The 21,045-nt window shown below is 44.7% G+C and overlaps 1 protein-coding gene across 1 annotated transcript in view; it reads right to left on the bottom strand.

Moving 5' to 3' along the window:
• Positions 1-5,280: 5,280 nt before the first annotated feature.
• LOC126260740 (cyclin-dependent kinase 11B-like) overlaps positions 5,281-21,045 on the bottom strand; it is a 401,166-nt gene continuing 385,401 nt past the window's right edge. The window contains exon 3 of the mRNA XM_049958079.1: positions 5,281-5,523. Within this exon, the coding sequence (XP_049814036.1) occupies positions 5,281-5,523 (243 nt within the window). The remainder of the gene's footprint in view (positions 5,524-21,045) is intronic.

The raw sequence follows: 21,045 nt of genomic DNA, 5'->3' as shown, positions 1-21,045 counted from the left end.
GAAACGTATTGCACACATAAAATTCAAGGTATCGTTAGAGCAAACAAAATAAAAATTCTATGAACTTTGTAACAGAAGCGTATAGTTTATAGGAGCTTTAATGTGTTCTATAAGACAGAACAATTCTATGAACTTTGTAACAGAAGTGTATAGTCTACAGGAGCTTTAGTGTGTTGTGTAATACAGAACAAATTTTATTTGCTCCTCAATCATTATTAAAACTGCATGAATAATTAATTAGAAATAAAAGAAAAGGAGCTATAATTAAGAGCTGAGAAAATGACTCTTTCTAGGGACTGTATTTTTATTATAATTTTACTTTCCAGTTTCACACTTTCGACGAAGTACGCAAAGACACGAAGTACTTCACTTTTAACACTTGTATTCTCTGGAAAAGATACCTAAACTGCACCGCCTGCTTTTACCCACATTCGACGCTGAGTAGCTTGTTATCGTCTTTAATTTGGCGATATTACGGGCACAAGATGCTGTAGTCACTGCCATTGTCACGTGTTTGCATAAGCAAGTCTTTAATCCTACTTTGAAAACACTTCCAAAATATCCAAGTGGGAAGCCACGTGAGTTCTCTTAGTCAGCTGTTTCACTTGGAGCTTCAAATCAGCTGTTCCACGCCTCACGCCACGTCCTCACAGCTTTACTTCCGCCAGTACTCTGCTATATTTAGCAACGAAATCAGCTGCACATTGTTCAAGATGAGGCACTGAGCTTCCATTTAAGGCGATTTTATGGCAGGAAATTCAAAGTGAAATTATATGCGCTCTGTTTTTCATTTCACTTATTATTTTATCAGGTACTTCGAAGCGCTCTAGCTCAGACAGACTCGCTTCAGTCTTCAGTCTGGAGAAGTCCGCAAAAGCAGCAAGACATGGGTAAAAGAGCGTATTTGTTTCAGCAGCTGCTCGTTCTTTTTTGAGGTCCTACAGTACCGCAGCGAAGTAGCAGCAGGAACTGCACCACTGAGTGCGAGCCGGCTGTGTGTGCGGTAGCTTTGTGAACAGAGCGCACCACACAAACCACGGCAGCGGTTGACGGCCGTTCGGCAGTAACCGTTTCCTTGTAGTGCCAACTGGACGAAATTACACTGTTACAAGTGAAACTGTGGCAACAGTGTGCATTTACAGTCGTAGGCTGAGCGGAAGACCTCCTCTCAAAGGAAGAAGATAGCCATTCGAGTGGTAGCGAGACGAAACACGCGTGCCGGGACTTACCCCAGTCCACTGTTACCAGTGCCACGCCATCATAACGCGCCTCTGCGTAGCATACAAAGTATTACGCCATAATCTAAGAGTGATTATCAAAACTTCAAATATCTTTTCCAGACTTTGTCAGTGTATGCTTCAGCATGTTAATGTTAACGCTGTTAACTCTCAGTATGTTCGGATGAATAAGTTTTGCCAATTACACTCCTGGAAATAGAAAAAAGAACACATTGACACCGGTGTGTCAGACCCACCATACATGCTCCGGACACTGCGAGAGGGCTGTACAAGCAATGATCACACGCACGGCACAGCGGACACACCAGGAACCGCGGTGTTGGCCGTCGAATGGCGCTAGCTGCACAGCATTTGTGCACCGCCGCCGTCAGTGTCAGCCAGTTTGCCGTGGCATACGGAGCTCCATCGCAGTCTTTAACACTGGTACCATGCCGCGACAGCGTGGACGTGAACCGTATGTGCAGTTGACGGACTTTGAGCGAGGGCGTATAGTGGGCATGCGGGAGGCCGGGTGGACGTACCGCCGAATTGCTCAACACGTGGGGCGTGAGGTCTCCACAGTACATCGATGTTGTCGCCAGTGGTCGGTGGAAGGTGCACGTGCCCGTCGACCTGGGACCGGACCGCAGCGACGCACGGATGCACGCCAAGACCGTAGGATCCTACGCAGTGCCGTAGGGGACCGCACCGCCACTTCCCAGCAAATTAGGGACACTGTTGCTCCTGGGGTATCGGCGAGGACCATTCGCAACCGTCTCCATGAAGCTGGGCTACGGTCCCGCACACCGTTAGGCCGTCTTCCGCTCACGCCCCAACATCGTGCAGCCCGCCTCCAGTGGTGTCGCGACAGGCGTGAATGGAGGGACGAATGGAGACATGCCGTCTTCAGCGATGAGAGTCGCTTCTGCCTTGGTGCTAATGATGGTCGTATGCGTGTTTGGCGCCGTGCAGGTGAGCGCCACAATCAGGACTGCATACGACCGAGGCACACAGGGCCAACACCCGGCATCATGGTGTGGGGAGCGATCTCCTACACTGGCCGTACACCACTGGTGATCGTCGAGGGGACACTGAATAGTGCACGGTACATCCAAACCGTCATCGAACCCATCGTTCTACCATTCCTAGACCGGCAAGGGAACTTGCTGTTCCAACAGGACAATGCACGTCCGCATGTATCCCGTGCCACCCAACGTGCTCTAGAAGGTGTAAGTCAACTACCCTGGCCAGCAAGATCTCCGGATCTGTCCCCCATTGAGCATCTTTGGGACTGGATGAAGCGTCGTCTCACGCGGTCTGCACGTCCAGCACGAACGCTGGTCCAACTGAGGCGCCAGGTGGAAATGGCATGGCAAGCCGTTCCACAGGACTACATCCAGCATCTCTACGATCGTCTCCATGGGAGAATAGCAGCCTGCATTGCTGCGAAAGGTGGATATACACTGTACTAGTGCCGACATTGTGCATGCTCTGTTGCCTGTGTCTATGTGCCTGTGGTTCTGTCAGTGTGATCATGTGATGTATCTGAGCCCAGGAATGTGTCAATAAAGTTTCCCCTTCCTGGGACAATGAATTCACGGTGTTCTTATTTCAATTTCCAGGAGTGTATATTATTTTAAGAAAAAAAGTAAGTGGCGGAAAAATAATGAAGCCAGGAAGCTAAAAATTTTTCAGAATCGGTAAATGCATGTCACAATGAACATGGCAAATGTCAGTTTGATCAGAGCAATATTTTGGTCACAGTCGGCATTTCTACAAAAATTTGAAGGTGCCAAGTATTAGACTCAGAAAGATGAAAATTCGTATGTAGCCTCAGTTTGATATAAAAACATTAACTATGGGACTTCGTTAAGCTACCTCTATTAGATTTGATGTAATTTACTAAAAACTAAATTTGAAATGAAAACATCCTTATTCATAATATATTAAGTATCATTTGTAATTGATATATAAAGTTCTAATTACAGCACTTGATTACGTTCTTCAAATAATACAACTGTACCAAGTTTCAAGACTTTACTGGAAATAATAATCAATAAAAGGACTCTTAAAGAGGTAATTCAGAGGTTGTGCTCTATTTTCGGTTCCATTCTAAAAATTCTACCCGGCAAGGTTTAAATGCAGTCGAGCAAAACTTTTTTAGTAACTAAACCCAATTTAACTCCATTCATATAAAAATTATGAAGATTGTAAATTGTTACACAACAGAGATATTAATTAATACGTGTCCCAGATAGAGGCCATTTAACTGCTGCCGCCTTTGTCTACAGCGGCTGATAGCAGATGTTCCGTTCGGCTGTCCGCTGCGCCCATATGTAAGTACGGTCAGAAGGGCAGTGAACAGAGACACTTCGCACCGAGCTATAAATCTGTCCACGACAGTCAAACGCTGGCATACGCTCTGCCTCGGATGACGTCAGAGCTAGACACAGACCAAACGCATGTTTTCAGTTAAAGTAGGAAGTGAACTCGCGAGGTGTGTATACCGTCCTGAACCGCTTAGATTTCACGGAAGTAACTGTTTGTGTGCCGCCCGTAATATTCTTGGAACTTACCATAGAAACTTTTATTTGTAGTCATAGTTCCTGTTGTCGCTGAGTAGACAGCAAGTAGCAGCTATTTCTTTCATTAAGCACAAGAATAATGTGCTCTTGCAGACCGGAAATTATGGTCAGTATGTCCTCCACCGCTGTCTGGTTGACCGTAAAAAAGGTTTTCAGGCTCTTGTAAAAACGGCGAAGCTGCATACTCTAAATCGACCAGCCGCCCCACTGTAGGAAAATAGGACAAATCACGCGTCTCTCCTGGTCAATTCTAAAGCCGTCTTTGATCCTCGTTTTTGTTTTTCGGCTGGTTTTACAGTGAAGCGCCAAAGAAACTGGTATACACATGCGTATTCAAATACAGGCAGAATACGGCGCTGCGGTCGCCAACGCCTATATAAGACAACAAGAGTCTGGCGGACTTGTTAGATCGGTTACTGCTGCTACAGTGGCAGGTTATCAAGATTTAAGAGAATTCGAACGTGGTGTTATAGTCGGCGCACGAGCGATAGGGCACAGCATCTCCGAGGCAGTGATGAAGTGGGGATTTTCACATACGACCATTTCACCAGTGTACCGAGAATATCAGGAATCCGGTAAAACATCAAATCTCCGACATCGCTGCGGCCGAAAAAAGATCCTGCGAGAATGGGACCAACGACGACTGAAGAGAATCGTTCAACGTGACAGAAGTGCAACCCTTCCGCAAATTGCTGCAGATTTCAATGCTCGGCCATCAACAAGTGTCAGCGTGCGAACCATTAAACGGGACATCATCGATATGGGCTTTCGGAGCCGTAAGCCCACTCGTGTACCCTTGATGACTGTACGACACAAAGCTTTACGTCCCACATGCGCCCGTCAACACCGACTGTGGACTGTTGATGACTGGACACAAGCTGCTTGGTCGGACGAGTCTCGTTTCATATTGTATCGAGCGGATGGATGTACACGGATATGGAGACAACTTCATGAATCCATGGACTCTGCATGTCAGTAGGGGGCTGTTCAAGTTGGTGGAGGCTCTGTAATGGTGTGGGTCGTGCGCAGTTGGAGTGGTGTGGAACCCGTGATAGGTCTAGATACGACTCTGTCAGGTGACACGTACGTAACCACCCTGTCTGATCATGTCCACTGTCCATTCCGACGGACTTGGGAAATTCCAGCAGGGCAATGCAACAGGCAACACAGCCAGAATTGCTACAGAGTGACTCCAGGAACACTCTTCCGAGTTTAAACACTTCGGCTGGCCACCAAACTCCAACGACACGAACACTAGTGAGCATATCTGGGATGCCTTGCAACGTGCTCTTCAGAAGAGATCTCCACACCTCTCGTAATCTTACGTATTTATGGACACAGCCCTGCAGGACTCGTAGGGTCAGTTCCCTACAGCACTACTTCAGACATTAGTCGAGTCCATGTCACGTCGTGTTGCAGCACTTCTTCTCGCGGGACCCTACACGATGTCAGGCAGCTGTACCAGTTCCTTTGGCTCTTCAGCGTAGTTGTGCGACAGCTGCGCAGTGCGCCGGCCGGCTTACCTTGGAGCGCGCCTCGGCGAGCAGGGAGGCGGCGAGCGCGGCGGCGGGCCGCAGGAAGAGGTCCTCGAGGGCGGCGAGGCGGCCCTGGTAGCGGACCACCAGCAGGTCGCGCGCCTGCCGCTCCAGCGCGGCGCGCACGCTGGAGAAGCGCGGGTACACGGCGCCCAGGTGGCGCGCCACCAGCCCGGGCACGCCGCTCTGCGCACACAAGGGCCGCTGTCAGGGGCGGAGCGCTCACACACTCAACACAACACAGGCGCCCTCCTCACACTAGCCTACATGCCAAGCACAGCGTCTGAACAGTGTCCTGTTTACCTTTACTCTACTACGTTCTAAAATAGAGCACATGTTTCCAGAATGAGATTTTCACTCTGCAGCGGAGTGTGCGCTGATATGAAACTTCCTGGCAGATTAAAACTGTGTGCCGGAGCAAGACTCGAACTTGGGACCTTCGCGGGCAAGTCCTCTACCAACTGAGCTACCCAATCTGCCAGGAAGTTTCATATCAGCGCACACTACGCTGCAGAGTGAAAATCTCATTCTGGAAACATCCCCCAGGCTGTGGCTAAGCCATGTCTCCACAATATCCTTTCTTTCAGGAGTGCTAGTTCTGCAAGGTTCGCAGGAGAGCTTCTGTAAAGTTTGGAAGGTAGGAGACGAGGTACTGGCAGAAGTAAAGCTGTGAGGACGGGGCGTGAGTCGTGCTTGGGTAGCTCAGTTGGTAGAGCACTTTCCCGCGAAAGGCAAAGGTGCCGAGTTCGAGTCTCAGTCCGGCACACAGTTTTAATCTGCCAGGAAGTTTCAGAGCACATGTTGTGCACAAACTGTACACTGGTGCGCAAAACTTAAGGACGAAAGTATGTCACTGCCCAGTAACACAACTGCATGAAGCTTGTACCACACGCAGAGATAACTGCTACTGTAGAGTATAGAATACAGAAGATAACTGAAAGAAATACGCAACGAAACGAACACAAATGGCACCTTTATTCAAACATAGTTGTTACATTGAAGTCACTGCGAGTCGTAGCGACTCGTATCATGCCTATGCAGATGGGACATTACGTAGTGACCAGACGTGCACTATGGGTCACGCACAAGACAGGTGGCGTCAGATGGCTCGAGTGAATGTAGTTTGTGTGCGATACGATAGAGGTCACTAGCAGACGGACGCTATTGGAGCAGCAGCCTAAATACTGTTCCGGTATTGTTTGTTAAATTTTCTGGTTGTTTTTCAATTACTACTTGTGTTTTGTTATGAGAGTAAAGAAAGTGTGAATGTGAAATACCATTTACGTAAAGCTTTTATACTAAACACTGAAGTAATTGCCGGCCAATGTGGCCGAGCGGTTCTAGGCGCTACAGTCTGGAACCGTGCGACCGCTACGGTCGCAGGTTCGAATCCTGCCTCGGGCATGGATGTGTGTGACGTCCTTAGGTTAGTTAGGTTTAAGTAGTTCTAAGTTCTAGAGGACTGATGACCTCAGCAGTTAAGTCCCATAGTGCACAGAGCCATTTGAACCATTTTGTAATATGCGTGTTGTAATATCGACTTACTAAGGACGCCTGATTCAATGTAATCTGTCCGCATGAAACAGACACATAAATAAATAATTTTATGTACCTATACAGTTTTACACTACAAACGCTTTGTAAAACCCACGAAAACTCTTCGTAAAAACTCCGTAACAAAGAGCTCGCTTCAGCGCTAATAGCAAGCGTTCTACCACTTTCATTATATAAGTAGAGTTCTTGCAGAGTTAGCACATTTATGTCAGTGACCTTAGGCGTTGTGACGTAGGAAACATGAGAATGGATGCTTGACATCCTAAATAGATCGTAAACTATCTTTTACTGTGCAAGTGGTAGGTGTTGTAAATCATATATTCTGACCACTTGCTGTTGCTGCATACCACCACGAGAAACACTACCAGGACTTAAATACATCAATGAACTACCCGTTGTTACAGAGACAGAATTCAAAAGGTGTGAACTACAAGCGAATGTAAAATCTCTATTAAATAGAAATAACGCTACACTACGTTATACAAGGTGACTGACTATTAAATGTAAAAAAAAAAAAAAAAAAAACCATACGGGCGAACAGAGGACAATGTAACAAGCAACTAATCCCACTACGTATAGGTCCGATGTATTAGGACTGAGTAAATGAAGACCATATAACAGTCCCAGAGAGTCCAAACTGCAGATGCGCTCTTGAGGACAAAAACATCAGAACAAGTGTCCCGCATCGGCATCGTTCATGTGAAGACAGTATTCAGCACGTCTCCGCTCTATGCCTGTGCACATTCAGAAATGTCAGGCGTGTTTCCAATGCATTAAAAACAATCCACAATGGGTTGCCGCAGCCCATCGACATTATCAATGTCTTCACCCAAAAAAAAGTCCTACGGGTTGACGTCGGTGCATGTGGAAGGCCACGGAACTTGTAACCACGGGCGATACGCTTTTTGTCGATGATTTGTGCCAGTTACTTCTATTAGGATTATTTGCTTCGTTTGTTGTACGCTACTTGCCCCTTCCGGTTGACCCTACGTAAATATGAATAAGGACTTTGGATACAGGTACCTGCTGATATAAATCTGTATTTAACACAATATAGTATGTAATTATCTCTTCACAATAATCTCTTCTTCATATAGCTTATACTAAAATACTGCTCATTCCGTTATTGTTGCCACGTTATCCTCTAAGAAAACAGTGATTTTCCTACACATTATTTCCAGCATAGGAAACAATAGGAATAAAAAAGCGTTTAAGGGCAGTCATGTTTCACTAAAATTGGTACATATGAAGAAAACGGCACATTACAGGTGGACCGCAGAACCACTGTACGGAGGAAATTAAAAAATAAATAAATAACAGTGCACTGTGGTGCACATGAACCAAGTAACTGCTCCACACAATTAAAAGATCAACTTTTCAAAACCACGTAATAGTGTCATTCCAACGCATAAGTTTTTAAATTTGCCTCAAAGGTGCCCACAACCTTCCTCTGCAATGGATGCGTCACCCTCCATTTCGGCGACGCATTCCAACACCAAGGTGTCGACAAATGCAAAAGTTCATGTGAGGTGTAACGTGCGTTAATTATGTACCATTCATACCAAATTTGACCACAATATTCTTCCCAATGCCATCGTGTACGTGCCACACGATGGCAGGGTTGTGACATCTCCTCTTACCCACATTTCACTTCTTCCTTTGACACCTCTGAGATGGAAGACAGAACGGCGACACCTGGCGTTGTAATCACGCGATTTGCCCATGGGTGGCCAAGGAAAACATTTCACACACACTGCCTCTCAGAACTGACACGAAAACGCCTCAGGGAGTGACAAAAAGGGAGTCGATAAAACCACCATTTTCCTTGAGGTGTTGGTTCCCCCATATTTCACGACGGAGAAAACGACAGTTTGCAGTGCCTTGAGCAACAGGACGACGTGCTTGACAACGTTTGATACTGCTGACATCCCTCGGACGTTTCAACCCAACTCTAACAGCATTCAACGTGCTCTGATCCCTTTGAGGTGTAGTGCGACAGCAATTTTTGCTCTGGTATACAGGGTGGAGCCATTAGGGGCCGTTCAAAACCATTAGACGAAATCTGAACGTGATGCGAAGCAGCAAATGGGTTCTAGGCTGTTTCAGTTCTCTGTTTCGCTCCCTCCTGTGACGTGACCGTAGGAATGTGGGAGGGGGTGGTGTGGTACATCAAAATATGCGTGAATAAAATAGCAAAGAGTCCCCCTCACATGCCAAGTTCGGCAACACCATCGGTGCCTCACACGCAGCTTTGTTGGATACGTTAAAAATATACGTTTCAGAAACTTCCCCACAGATTCAGCCTCGCTGCTGATCTAACGCCTCAGGCTTACGCAACCTCTACGATACCCTTTCGTTGCGGTTTGCCTACCTTCAGGCGCTAGAGCCGCCGTGATACTGAATTGGTGTTGAAATATCCGACAGGTATATTTTTAAGATGGTCAACGAAAGAGCGTGTGTGGCACCGAGATAGAAATAGAAGCTGCATGTGATATTGTTTGGACAAGACTCAGTATCAGGGGTAGGCATAAAATGATTACTGGATCCTTCTATTGCCCACCAGACTCATTTCCCGACGTAGACCATAACCGAAAACTTTAGAGAAAATCTCAGTTCACTGGTGCGTAAATTCCTCAGTCATACTGTAATCATTGGTTGAGATTTTAATAATCCAACAATTAATTCGCAAAATTTGTTTTATTACTGGTGGGCGTGCAAAGACAGTCTTTAAACATAAACAAAAGCACTCACGATGGAAAGCCCACTCACGATGGAAATATATTGGTTTAATGGCAACGAATGAATCTTACCTCTTTGAGGATGTCCACAACGAAACTGCTATCAGTGACCATGACGCGGCTGTCACAACAATGATTACCAAAGTACAAAGACTAACTAAAATAAGCAGAAAGATATATATCTTCAGCAAAGTAGATAATAAAATCAGTAGCGTGATGTCTCAATGAGGAACTTGAAACTTTCAGAACAGATCAGGAACATGTAGAGGAACTCTGGCTCAAGATTAAAAGAATAGTTGACCACGCAGTGGAGAGATGTGTACTCAGTAGAACAGCCCATAATGGGAGGGAGCCTCAGTAGTATACAGTCACTCTAAAGAAACAGAGATTACTGCGCAATAGGTGTAAAACAAAGCGCACGGCTATAGAGAGAGAGAGAGATGCTGAATGAAACGCGTTTAGTTGTCAACAGAGTAATTCGTGATATGCCTTCACTAGCTACTCAGGCAGAATATTGGCAAATGATCCTTCACAGAAACCAAAGAAATCTGATCGTATGTAAAGGCTGTTAGTGGCATCAAAGTTAGTGTCCAGTCCCTAGCGAACGAGACACTGAAACTGAAGGTAGCAAAGCAAAAGCTGGAATGCTTAACTCCTGTTTTCGAATGTTCCTTTACGAAGGAAAACCCAAGAGAATTGCCCCAGTTTAATCTTCGTGCCACTGCAAAGATGAATGAAATAAGTATTAGCCTCAGTTGTGTTGAGGAACAGCTGATGTCGTTAGGATTGAACACACCTTCAGGCCCCGATGGAAAACGTGTCAGATACTGTACTGAATTTGCGGCTGAGTTAGCCCCTCTTCCAACTACAATCTATCGCTGATCTCTCGAACAAAAATATGTTCCCAGTTCTTGGTAAAAAGCACAGGTCACACCCTTCTATAGGAAGGGTTGTGGAAGTGATGCACAAAACTACTGTCCAATATCCTTGACATCGAGTTGTTGTACAATCTTAGAAGATCTTCTGAGGTCAAAGATAATGAAGTATCTTGAACTGAATGACCTCCTCAATGCCAACCAGCATGGATTTCGAAAACATCAATCATGTGAAACCAAACCCGCACTTTTCTCACATGACACACTGAAAGCTTTGGGTCAAGGTTATGAGGTAGATGCAGTAGGTCTTGATTTCGAAAAGCATTTGACTCACCACCACATCTATGCTTATTGTCAAAAGTACGATCATATACAGGATGTCAAAGGAAATTTGTGACTGGGTTGAGGACTTAACGGTACGGAGGACGCAACATGGAGAGTCACCTTCAGATGTAGAACTAACTTCGGGAGTACCCCAGGGAAGTGTTTTGGGGCCATTGCTGTTCATGTTGTATATTAATGATCTTGCAGGCAACATAAATAGTAACATCAGGCTTTCTGCACATGATGCAGTCAACTGTAATGAAATATTATCTGAAGAAAGCTGCATAAGTATTCAGTCAAATCTTGATAAGATTTCAAAGTGGTGCAAAAAGATAGGCAAATTGCTTTACGTGTTCGAAAATGTAAAAATTTTGCACTTCTCAAAACGAAAGCACACTGTATCCTGTGAATATAATATCAATGAGTCACTATTGGAGTGGCAAACTCGTACAAATACCTGGGCGTAACACTTTGAAGGGATATGAAATAAGATGATCACGTAGGCTCACTCGTGGGTAAAGCATGTGGTAGATTTCGGTTTATTGGAAGAATATTGGGGAAGTGCGGTCAGTTAACAAAGGAGATTGCTTACAAATAACACGTGCGACCAGTTCTACAATACTGATCAAGTGCGAAGGACCCATACCAAATAGGATTTACAGGGGATATTGAACACATACAGAGAAAGACAGCACGAATGGTCAACGGTTTGTTTAATCCGTGGGAGAGTGTAACAGAGACACAGAAGAGACTGAACTGGAAGACACTTGAAGGTAGACATAAATTATCCCGAGAAAGACTATTAATAAAGTTTCAAGACCAGTATTAAATTATGACTGCACGAATATATTGCAATGCCCCACACATCTCTCACATAAGGATCGTGATGACAAAATCAGAATAACTACGGCACGCACAGAGGGATTCAGACAATTATTCTTCCAGTGCTCCATAAGTGAACGGAACGGCAAGAAAGCCTCATAACGGGTTCCGTGGGACGTACCCTCTGCCTTGAACCTCATGTTGTTTTGCAGAGTACAAATGTAGATGTAGTTGTAGATGTGTTGCCGAACTGTCGTCTTAGAGGGAGTCTTTTCCATTTACTCAAACATACACTACTGACTATTACAATTGCTATACCACGAAGATGTCGTGCTATAGACGCGAAATTTAACCGACAGGAAGAAGATGCTGTGATATGCAAATAATTAGCTTTTCAGAGCATTCACACAAGGTTGGCGCCGGTGGCGACACCTACAACGTGCTGACATGAGGAAATTTTAAAACCGATTTCTCATACACAAACAGCAGTTGACTGGCGTTGCCCGGTGAAACGTTGTTGTGATGTCTCGTGTAAGGAGGAGAAATGCGTACCATCACGTTTCCAACTTTGATAAAGGTCGGATTGTAGCCTATCGCGATTGCGGTTTGTCGTATCGCGACATTGCTGCTCGCGTTGGTCGAGATCCAATGACTGTTAGCAGAATATGGAATCTGTGGGTTCAGGAGGGTAATACGGAACGCCGTGCTGGATCCCAACGGCCTCGTATCACTAGCAGTAGAGATCACAGGCATCTTATCTGCATGGCTGTAACGGATCGTGCAGCCACGTCTCGATCCCTGAGTCAACAGATGGGGACGTTTGCAAGACAACAACCATCTGCACGAACAGTTCGACGACGTTTGCAGCAGCATGGATTATCAGCTCGGAGACCATGGCTGCCGTTACCCTTGGCGCTGGATCACACACAGGAGCGCCTGCGATGGTGTACTCAACGACGAACCTGGGTGCACGAATGACAAAACGTCATTTTTCCGGGGAAATCCAGGTTCTGTTACTGCATCATGATGGTCACATCCGTGTTTGGCGACATCGCGGTGAACGCACATTGGAAGCGTGTATTCGTCATCGCCATACCGGCGTACCACACGGCTTGATGGTATCGGGTGCCATTGGTTACACGTCTCGGTCACCTCTTGTTCGTATTGACGGCACTTTGAACAGTGGACGTTACATTTCAGATGTATTACGACCCGTGCCTCTACCCTTCATTCGATCCCTGCGAAACCCTACATTTCTGCAGGATAATGCACGACCGCATATTGCAGGTCCTGTACGGGCCTTTTTGGATACAGAAAATGTTCGACTGCTGCCCTGGCCAGCACATTCTCCAGATCTCTCGCCAATTGAAAAGTCAGGTCAATGGTGGCCGAGCAACAGGCTCGTCACAATACGCCAGTCACTACTCTCGATGGACTGTGGTATCGTGTTGAAGTTGCATGGGCAGCTGTACCTGTACTCGCCATCCAAGCTCTGTTTGACTCAATGCCCAGGCGTATCAAGGCCGTTATTACGGCCAGAGGTGTTTGTTCTGGGTACTGATTTCTCAGGATATATGCACCCAAATTGCGTAAAAATATAATCACATGTCAGTTCTAGTATAATATATCTGTCCAATGAATACCCGTTTATCATCTGCATTTCTTCTTGGTGTAGCAATATTAATGGCCAATAGTGTATGTTTATTTAGCACATCACCCGCTCTCGCACAATCCCGCGATCACGCCACGGAAGGGCGCTAACCAGAAAGCTGAAACAGCATATAACCCATTTGTTACTTCGGATCACGTTCACATTTCCTCTAATCGTTTCGAACGGTCTGTAGTGGTCCCAGAGAAAAAATTCCGGTCGCACTATACTCCAAAGGGATCTGAGCAGATTCAATGGCGTTGCGGCCCCACGATGTCTTTAGAGTTGGGTTGAAACGTCCAAGGGCTAGCAGCTGTGTCGAACGTTGTCAAGAGCGTAGTCCTGTTCGACCGCGAAGTGTGTGGGAATCAACGCCTCACGGTAAAGGCTACTTTCTTGGAAGTCCTTTATGCCAACCCCTGAGGCGCTTCCGCGTCCATTCCGAGCGGCAGTGTGTCACTCGGCCACCTTTGAGGCAAATTTCAAACTTATGCGTCGGAAAGAGAGAGAGTTACGGGGTTTCGAAAACGTGATCCTTTAATTTTGTTGAGCAGAGTATTTTACTTAAAAAAAGGACAGAACTGTGAATTTCTAGTAAAACACTGTATACGCACAGGGTTCACCACAGAGTAATCAGGGCAGACGCAAGTAAAGCATGGAAAGGCGCAGCTGGAAAACTTCTCTCGGCAACTCATTTACTGTGAAGCAGTAGGCAGCTTAGCGCACCTGTCAGCATTTCATAGACGGCTGTCAAGGAACGGAAACAGACGGTGAAAGGAATATAAACAAGTGGTGCCCGGAGCAAAGGCGTCGGCTTCGAGCTGCGGCCGGAGCCAGCAGGCGTTTGCCGGAGTCCGGGTCGACGGCGGAAGCTTCTCGCAAAAGCCCCGTGATACTGCCTACTCCTGCTAGGCTGCACATCCACACTAGAAAGAGTGAGCAGTACCCCGGCCTTTTGCGAACACTTCTCGTTCTCTGGCGCTGCGTTGTCCACGACGTCGGCGGCAGTCATCTGGAAAACAAGTCTACACGTGACTCGAACTCGGGACCTTTGCCTTTCGCGGGCAAGTGCTCTACCAACTCAGCTACCCAAGCACGACTCACGCCACGTCCTCAGAGCTTTAATTCCGCCAGTACCTCGTCTCCTACCTTCCAAACTTCACAGAAACTGTGCTCCAAACCTGCATAACGACCACTCCTGAAAGAAAGGATATTCCGGAGACATGGCTTAGCCACAGCCTGGGGGATGTTTCCAGAATGAGAGGTTCGCAGGAGAGCTTCTGTAAAGTTCGGAAGGTAGGAGACGAGGTACTGGCGGAATTAAAGCTCTGAAAACGGGGCGTGAGTCGTGCTTGGGTATCTCAGTTGGTAGAGCACTTGCCCGCGAAAGGCAAAGGTCCCGAGTTCGAGTCTCGGTCGGGCACACAGTTTTAATCTGCCAGGAAGTTTCATATCAGCGCACACTCCGCTGTAGAGTGAAAATTTCATTCTTAAAACTACACGTAATACACTACTGGCCGCGAAAACTGCGGCCAAGTGAAAGCAGCATGCAACAAACCTTAAATTGGAACGAAGCGTACTTAGTGCGTGGATAAGCAAATAAATAATGTATTAAAGTAGCAGGAGGACTAATTGTTCACCAAAATATTCATGCGAACAACAGTCACGGCACTAGCGCCAGTAATGAATGAATTGAAACTGCAAATGGGTACCACTTCAGCATAGCCACAGAGAATGGGTAGGAATGCAGAGCTACTGATTAGCGCCATTACCATTCTGCAAATAACGAAACATACGCAGCGCGTTATTAGTTCAGAAATCGCACTTAACACATTGGTTGTTCGTGAAACTATCGAGTTATGTCTCGCGTCAGAATGAGAAATGTCTGCCAGGGTGTGTGGGAGTTCGTCAGCGTCATGATTGTGGCCTGTCGAGATTTCGGTTAATCAGTACGGCACTGTCGGATCACTCTGATGCAAAACACTATTTTTTAATTTTCTTCCCCAAACTAGTTCCAGCTATAATATCGCCACCACCAGTGAGATTTTCTTTATTCTAAAACATGCAAAATTAGCGTCGTTACAAACATTACAAAACGTTATTACATGTTACTTTTTGGTTCCATATACTGTATTGTGTGAATAGCTTTACACTAAATTTTTATCAAATGAAACAACAAGTTTATTGTTGTTCCATCATTTAATGTCAATAACAGTCACTGTAAGGCATAACCTAAAATTTTGAATGTCGACTCCATAGAGTGTTGTGCGCACAACGACCATTGGATTAATAAGATTAGAAGGAAGGTCAGCGTTGGCCGTATTTTTGATGATTTATTAACAGCAAAATCGATTTTCGATCACATAATGTTGATCGTATGTGCTGGAAGTTAAAAATTTTTACATAGCGATCAGTGAATAAGAAACAAATGTCCACAAATACACCTGAGTTAAACCAACAGTTGGTAAGAACATACCTTCAGCGTGCAAATTACAGCTCGTAGGCACTGATGTCTAGTTATTAGCAGTAACAGAAGCTATGAAACGATCACAATAACTGAAGCCGCTGTTTACATTCACCTATACAGCAGACCTCGGTGTGACAAGGGCTTCGAACGCCCACTATGTGACATGTGTCACGTGAAGACTTAACATTACTCTATTTGGTAGGAGATTGCCACAAAATACCAAATGTGCAATTACAAATCATTAATTGAATATTTCAAATTTAAAGTTGTACATTAAAAGCGCATAGCAAAAGGAACGGGGAAATGCACATCTTGCCAACATAAACTGGCGTGTTATTTTCAAAACAACTTAAAAAACATGCAAGAAAAAATCAACAAGTGAAATTATAAGTTGTCAGATTACAGGACTAGTAAAAAAGAAAAATATACAAATAACGTGACATCAAATATAACAGAATTTGTTATAGAGCATTAAACGCCGCCGGCCGGAGTGGCCGAGCGGTTCTAGGCGCTACAGTCCGGAACCGCGACACCACTACGGTCGCAGGTTCGAATCTTGCCTCGGGCATGGATGTGTGTGATGTCCTTAGGTTAGTTAGGTTTAAGTAGTTCTAAGTTCTAGGGGACTGATGACCTCAGCAGTTAAGTCCCATAGTGCTCAGAGCCATTTGAACCATTAACCGCCATCTGGCGTGGGAAGTCGGAGGTGCAAAGTTCTTAATTTACGTAAAATATTACGTTGAAACCAAGAAGTCAGATACATAAATAATAGTGAGTGTACAATATATGTCACGATTTAACAGGTCATAGGTGCAAAGTTCTTAATTTACGTAAAATATTACGTTGAAACCAAGAAGTCAGATACATAAATAATGGTGAGTGTACAATATATGTCACGATTTAACAGGTCAGAATGTCATGAAACACATTATGCTTTACGAGAAATTTTTTAGGGTACAGAATAACTTTTTATTTTTATTATTTTTTTTTATCGTAGTTAACGACATGATGATACAAACATCTCATTCGTCCCGTTGGGACATGTTTACACATTATATCTATTTCTGAGGCTTAAATTACAAAATATCATCCTAATTATGAAAAACAGAATGATATAAAAGCACATGGTGGATGCAGAGATCGTTTAGAGCACTCATGAGTGAGAACTACTGTTACAAATTGCAAAGAATTAGTGATATGTTCGCTAGAGACACAAGTGTACGAAATACGCTAGCCTAGTAGAAACCTCCACTACCACACCATTATTTATAGAAAAAATTCTTCATATGATACAAACAGAACTTGGGTATAAGAAAACAGTGTTGTCTTTAAAGTATAAAGAGTGCGATGTATTTTTTGGGACAAAGTTTGTGATCGTTTCATAGCATCTGTTACTGCTAATAACTAGACACCAGTGCCTACGAGATGTAATAAAGGTATGTTCTTGCCAGCTGTTGGTTTATACTCAAGTGTATTTGTGTACATTTGTTTCTTATTCACTGATCGCTATGTAAAAATTTTTAACTTCCAGCACATACGATCAACATTATGTGATCGAAAATCGATTTTGCTGTTAATAAATCATCAGAATTACGGCCAACGCTACTTTCCTTCTAATTTTATAACCTAAATTGTTCGCATTTAAATATAAATTTTTACTTAATGTCACAACATGGTATCTACGTGTAATGTCCTTTTTTAGCCTCATTTTCTGTGCCCCTTTTCTCCCGCCTTTTTTTTTTTTTTTTTTTTTTTTTTTTTTTTTTTTTTTTTTTTTTTTTTTTTTTTTGCGTGTAGCATGTCGTCTGAAACTGTATAAGTAGCATTTATTAACTAATATCAAAATATGAAATAACATACGTCAGTGTTATACAGTTGGGAATTGCAACAGTGTCTTGGGTACAGTTTGGTGTGCATGAAGTTGTTACGTAATCTGTCATGTAATCACGTTCGTTAGTCGCCCCGCAGTTGCTTTAAAGCACAAAAAAATATAACTTTTTCACTTTGGCCGCATTTCAAAACATTGCGATATCTCGATGTTCGGGTGAGTCGCGAGGACGTTATAGCGTATTGCGAGATTTTGGAAACTGCAGCGAGAGTTCTGGCGACTTCAGTTCCTTATTCATGTCTCTTTGTGTGATGGAAGAGAGGTCTCGTGCCCGAGAGCGCGTCTGTGTGTGTGTGTGTGTGTGTGTGTGTGTGTGTGTGTGTGTGTGTCGGTAAGTAGAAGACAACAAGAAACTAAAATTTCCTGGACCTTACAATTACAAGAGACAACAATAGGTAATAACCAATCCATCTACGGAAAACCTACATCCACAAGCACTGTTATCCACAACTCGTAAGTACGCCAGTTCAAACACGTGCTCGGCAGCATAGACAGAACAGCTTTCAAACCTGAAAATTACACATACACACTACTTTTAATCAAGCGAATTCGTGTTGAAAATGAATACGACCTGAGACAATTAAGAAATCCAGGAACACACCAACTCACATGCTACTCCTCTTACTCACAGTACATACGACAAAAAAGGAGAAACTTTGGAACAACAGAGTATATGAGGGCTCTGAAGAGTCACAGCACACATTCCACTTTCGCGGAATACTTAATGAATAAAAACCAACGCCCCACAAACATCGAAACTTATCTACGCGGCCTGAAACACAGCAACACCTCAAACTGCAAACTAACAATAGAAGAAAATCGTTACATACAACAGGCTACAGTGAAGAGGAAAGAGAACAGACACAGGACACAGAACAGAAGCACACGAACACACACACACACATATATAGAAACAGAAGTCGTCAGAACGCCTGCTACAATTTTCAAAACCTTGCCGCAATACAGTGTCGCAACACACGCGAACAGGAAGATGGGGTAATGTTCTGAATCACCGCCAAGGAGGAAAATTTGTTTTTTTCTGTCTTTAAAAGTAACTGCAAACCCACCTACTAACGTGAATACATGACAGATTGCCTAACAACCCAGTGCGCACCAGAAATGCACCCAAAACACTATCGAAATTCCGAATAGTATCACGCTGACGTATGTAAGTTCACTTTTTCATATCTGTTAATACCAGCCGCCCACACAGTTGCAGACGATATGCTGTATGCCAAAAATCGACAAAAGGCACAGAAATATGCGGACAAAACGACAACAAACATAGAAACCATGTCGTGCCTTAAAAGAGAAAATTTATTATAACACTATCCACACAGTAAAGTATCTGGAAAAAAAACAGTACACAAGTAATAACGTTTTGTAATGCCTGTACCGATGCTAGTTTTGCTTGTTTTAGAATAAAAGAAATCGCATTGATGATAGCGATATCGTCGCTGGAAGTAATTTCGGGAAGAAAATTAAACCGAAGTGTTTTGCATCAAGGTGGACCTACAACCTCATACTGTTTTTATGTAAACACGGGCTAAAGGAAGAGTTTTCAAGATACCATGCTTGCTTCGGTTTATCGTTCTGCGATATACCTATGCTCGCGTTGGTAGGGATCCCTCCATATACAAAATACTGTCCGGACAGGCCTTAAAGGCCGAATGGTACCGACCGGCCACCGTATCATCCTACGTCTACACGGATACTCTGCAAATCACATTTAAGTGCCTGGCAGAGGGTTCATCGAACAACCTTCACAATTCTCTATTATTCCAATCTCGTACAGCGCGCAGAAAGAATGAACACCTTCATCTTTCCGTACGAGCTCTGATTTCTCTTATTTTATCGTGGTGATCGTTGCTCCCTATGTAGGTCGGTGTCAACAAAATATTTTCGAATTCGGAGGAGAAAGTTGGTGATTGCAATTTCGTGAAAAGATTCCGTCGCAACAAAAAACGCCTTTCTTTTTAATAATGTCCAGCCCAAATCATGTATAATTTCTGTGACGCTCTCTCCCATATTTCGCTATAATACAAAACGTGCTGCCTTTCTTTGAACTTCTTCGATGTACTCCGTCAGTCCTACCTGGTAAGGATCCCACACCGCGCAGCAGTATTCTAAAAGAGGACGGACAAGCGTAGTGTAGGCAGTCTCCTTAGTAGGTCTGTTACATTTTCTAAGTGTCCTGCCAATAAAACGGAATCTTTGGTTAGCCTTCCACACACCATTACCTATGTGTTCCTTCCAATTTAAGTTGTTCGTAATTGTAATACCTAGGTATTTAGTTGAATTTGCGGCTTTTAGATTAGACTGATTTATCGTGTAATCGAAGTTAAACGAGTTCCTTTTAGCACTCATGTGGATGACCTCACACTTTTCTTTGTTTTTTAGGGTCAATTGCGACTTTTCGCACCATTCAGATATCTTTCCTAAATCGTTTTGCAATTTTTTTTGATCTTCTGATGATTTTATTAGTCGATAAACGACAGCGTCATCTGCAAACAACCGAAGACGGCTGCTCAGATTGTCTCCCAAATCGTTTATATACATAAGAAACAGCAAAGGGCCTACAACACTACCTTGGGGAACGCCAGAAATCACTTCTGTTTTACTTGACTTGCCCGTCAATTACTACGAACTGTGACCCCTCTGACAGGAAATCACAAATCCAGTCACATAACTGAGACGATATTCGAACCCTTAGGCGGCACCGGCTGTGGATACGGAGGGGCATGCGGTCAGGACACTTCTCTCCGTTGTCAGTTTTCGTGACCGGTGCCGCTATTTCTCAATCAAGTAGCGCCTCAGTTAGCCTCACAAGGCCTTAGTGCACCCCGCTTGCCAACAGCATTGAGCAGACCCAGACTGTGATTCATCCAAGTGCAAGTCTAGTCCGACAGCGCTTAGCTTCGGTGATCTGACGGGAACCGGTGTTACTACTGCGGCAAGGACACTGGTTGGGTTCCCACCATAGTCGCGTGAACACGCGAGCGATTGGTTTAGGAGCACTTTACTCAGTGCCATGCACGATATCAACAGCCGCACGCGAGTAGCGGCCGAGAGGACAGACATATCGTTCAGTAGCCTCGCGCACCTTCTATCAGTAAAAGGACTTCCTTGCAGCAAGACAAGAGTGCGGCGGCATCTGGAGCACCGCGCTACGGGCTGCGGCCCTTGGTGCGGCAGCGGGGAGGGGTGCGTCGACAGTGCTGACGTCAGAGAAGACAGTAGACACAGGAGTGGCTCAACGCCGGCTTTATAGACGACCCCACTTCTGCGTACAGCATAGCCATCGACGTATACGTGTGCCACAGATCCGAGGAGGACGAACATCGCCAGACTGCATTCGTCGTCGTCAAACTGGCCCATCACGGACATGGTGG

This window comes from Schistocerca nitens, chromosome 5 (assembly GCF_023898315.1).
Source record: "Schistocerca nitens isolate TAMUIC-IGC-003100 chromosome 5, iqSchNite1.1, whole genome shotgun sequence".
In the NCBI taxonomy this organism is placed as follows: domain Eukaryota; kingdom Metazoa; phylum Arthropoda; class Insecta; order Orthoptera; family Acrididae; genus Schistocerca; species Schistocerca nitens.
Note: the sequence above shows the minus strand (reverse complement) of the source record. Positions and strands in the feature narration are given on the sequence as shown.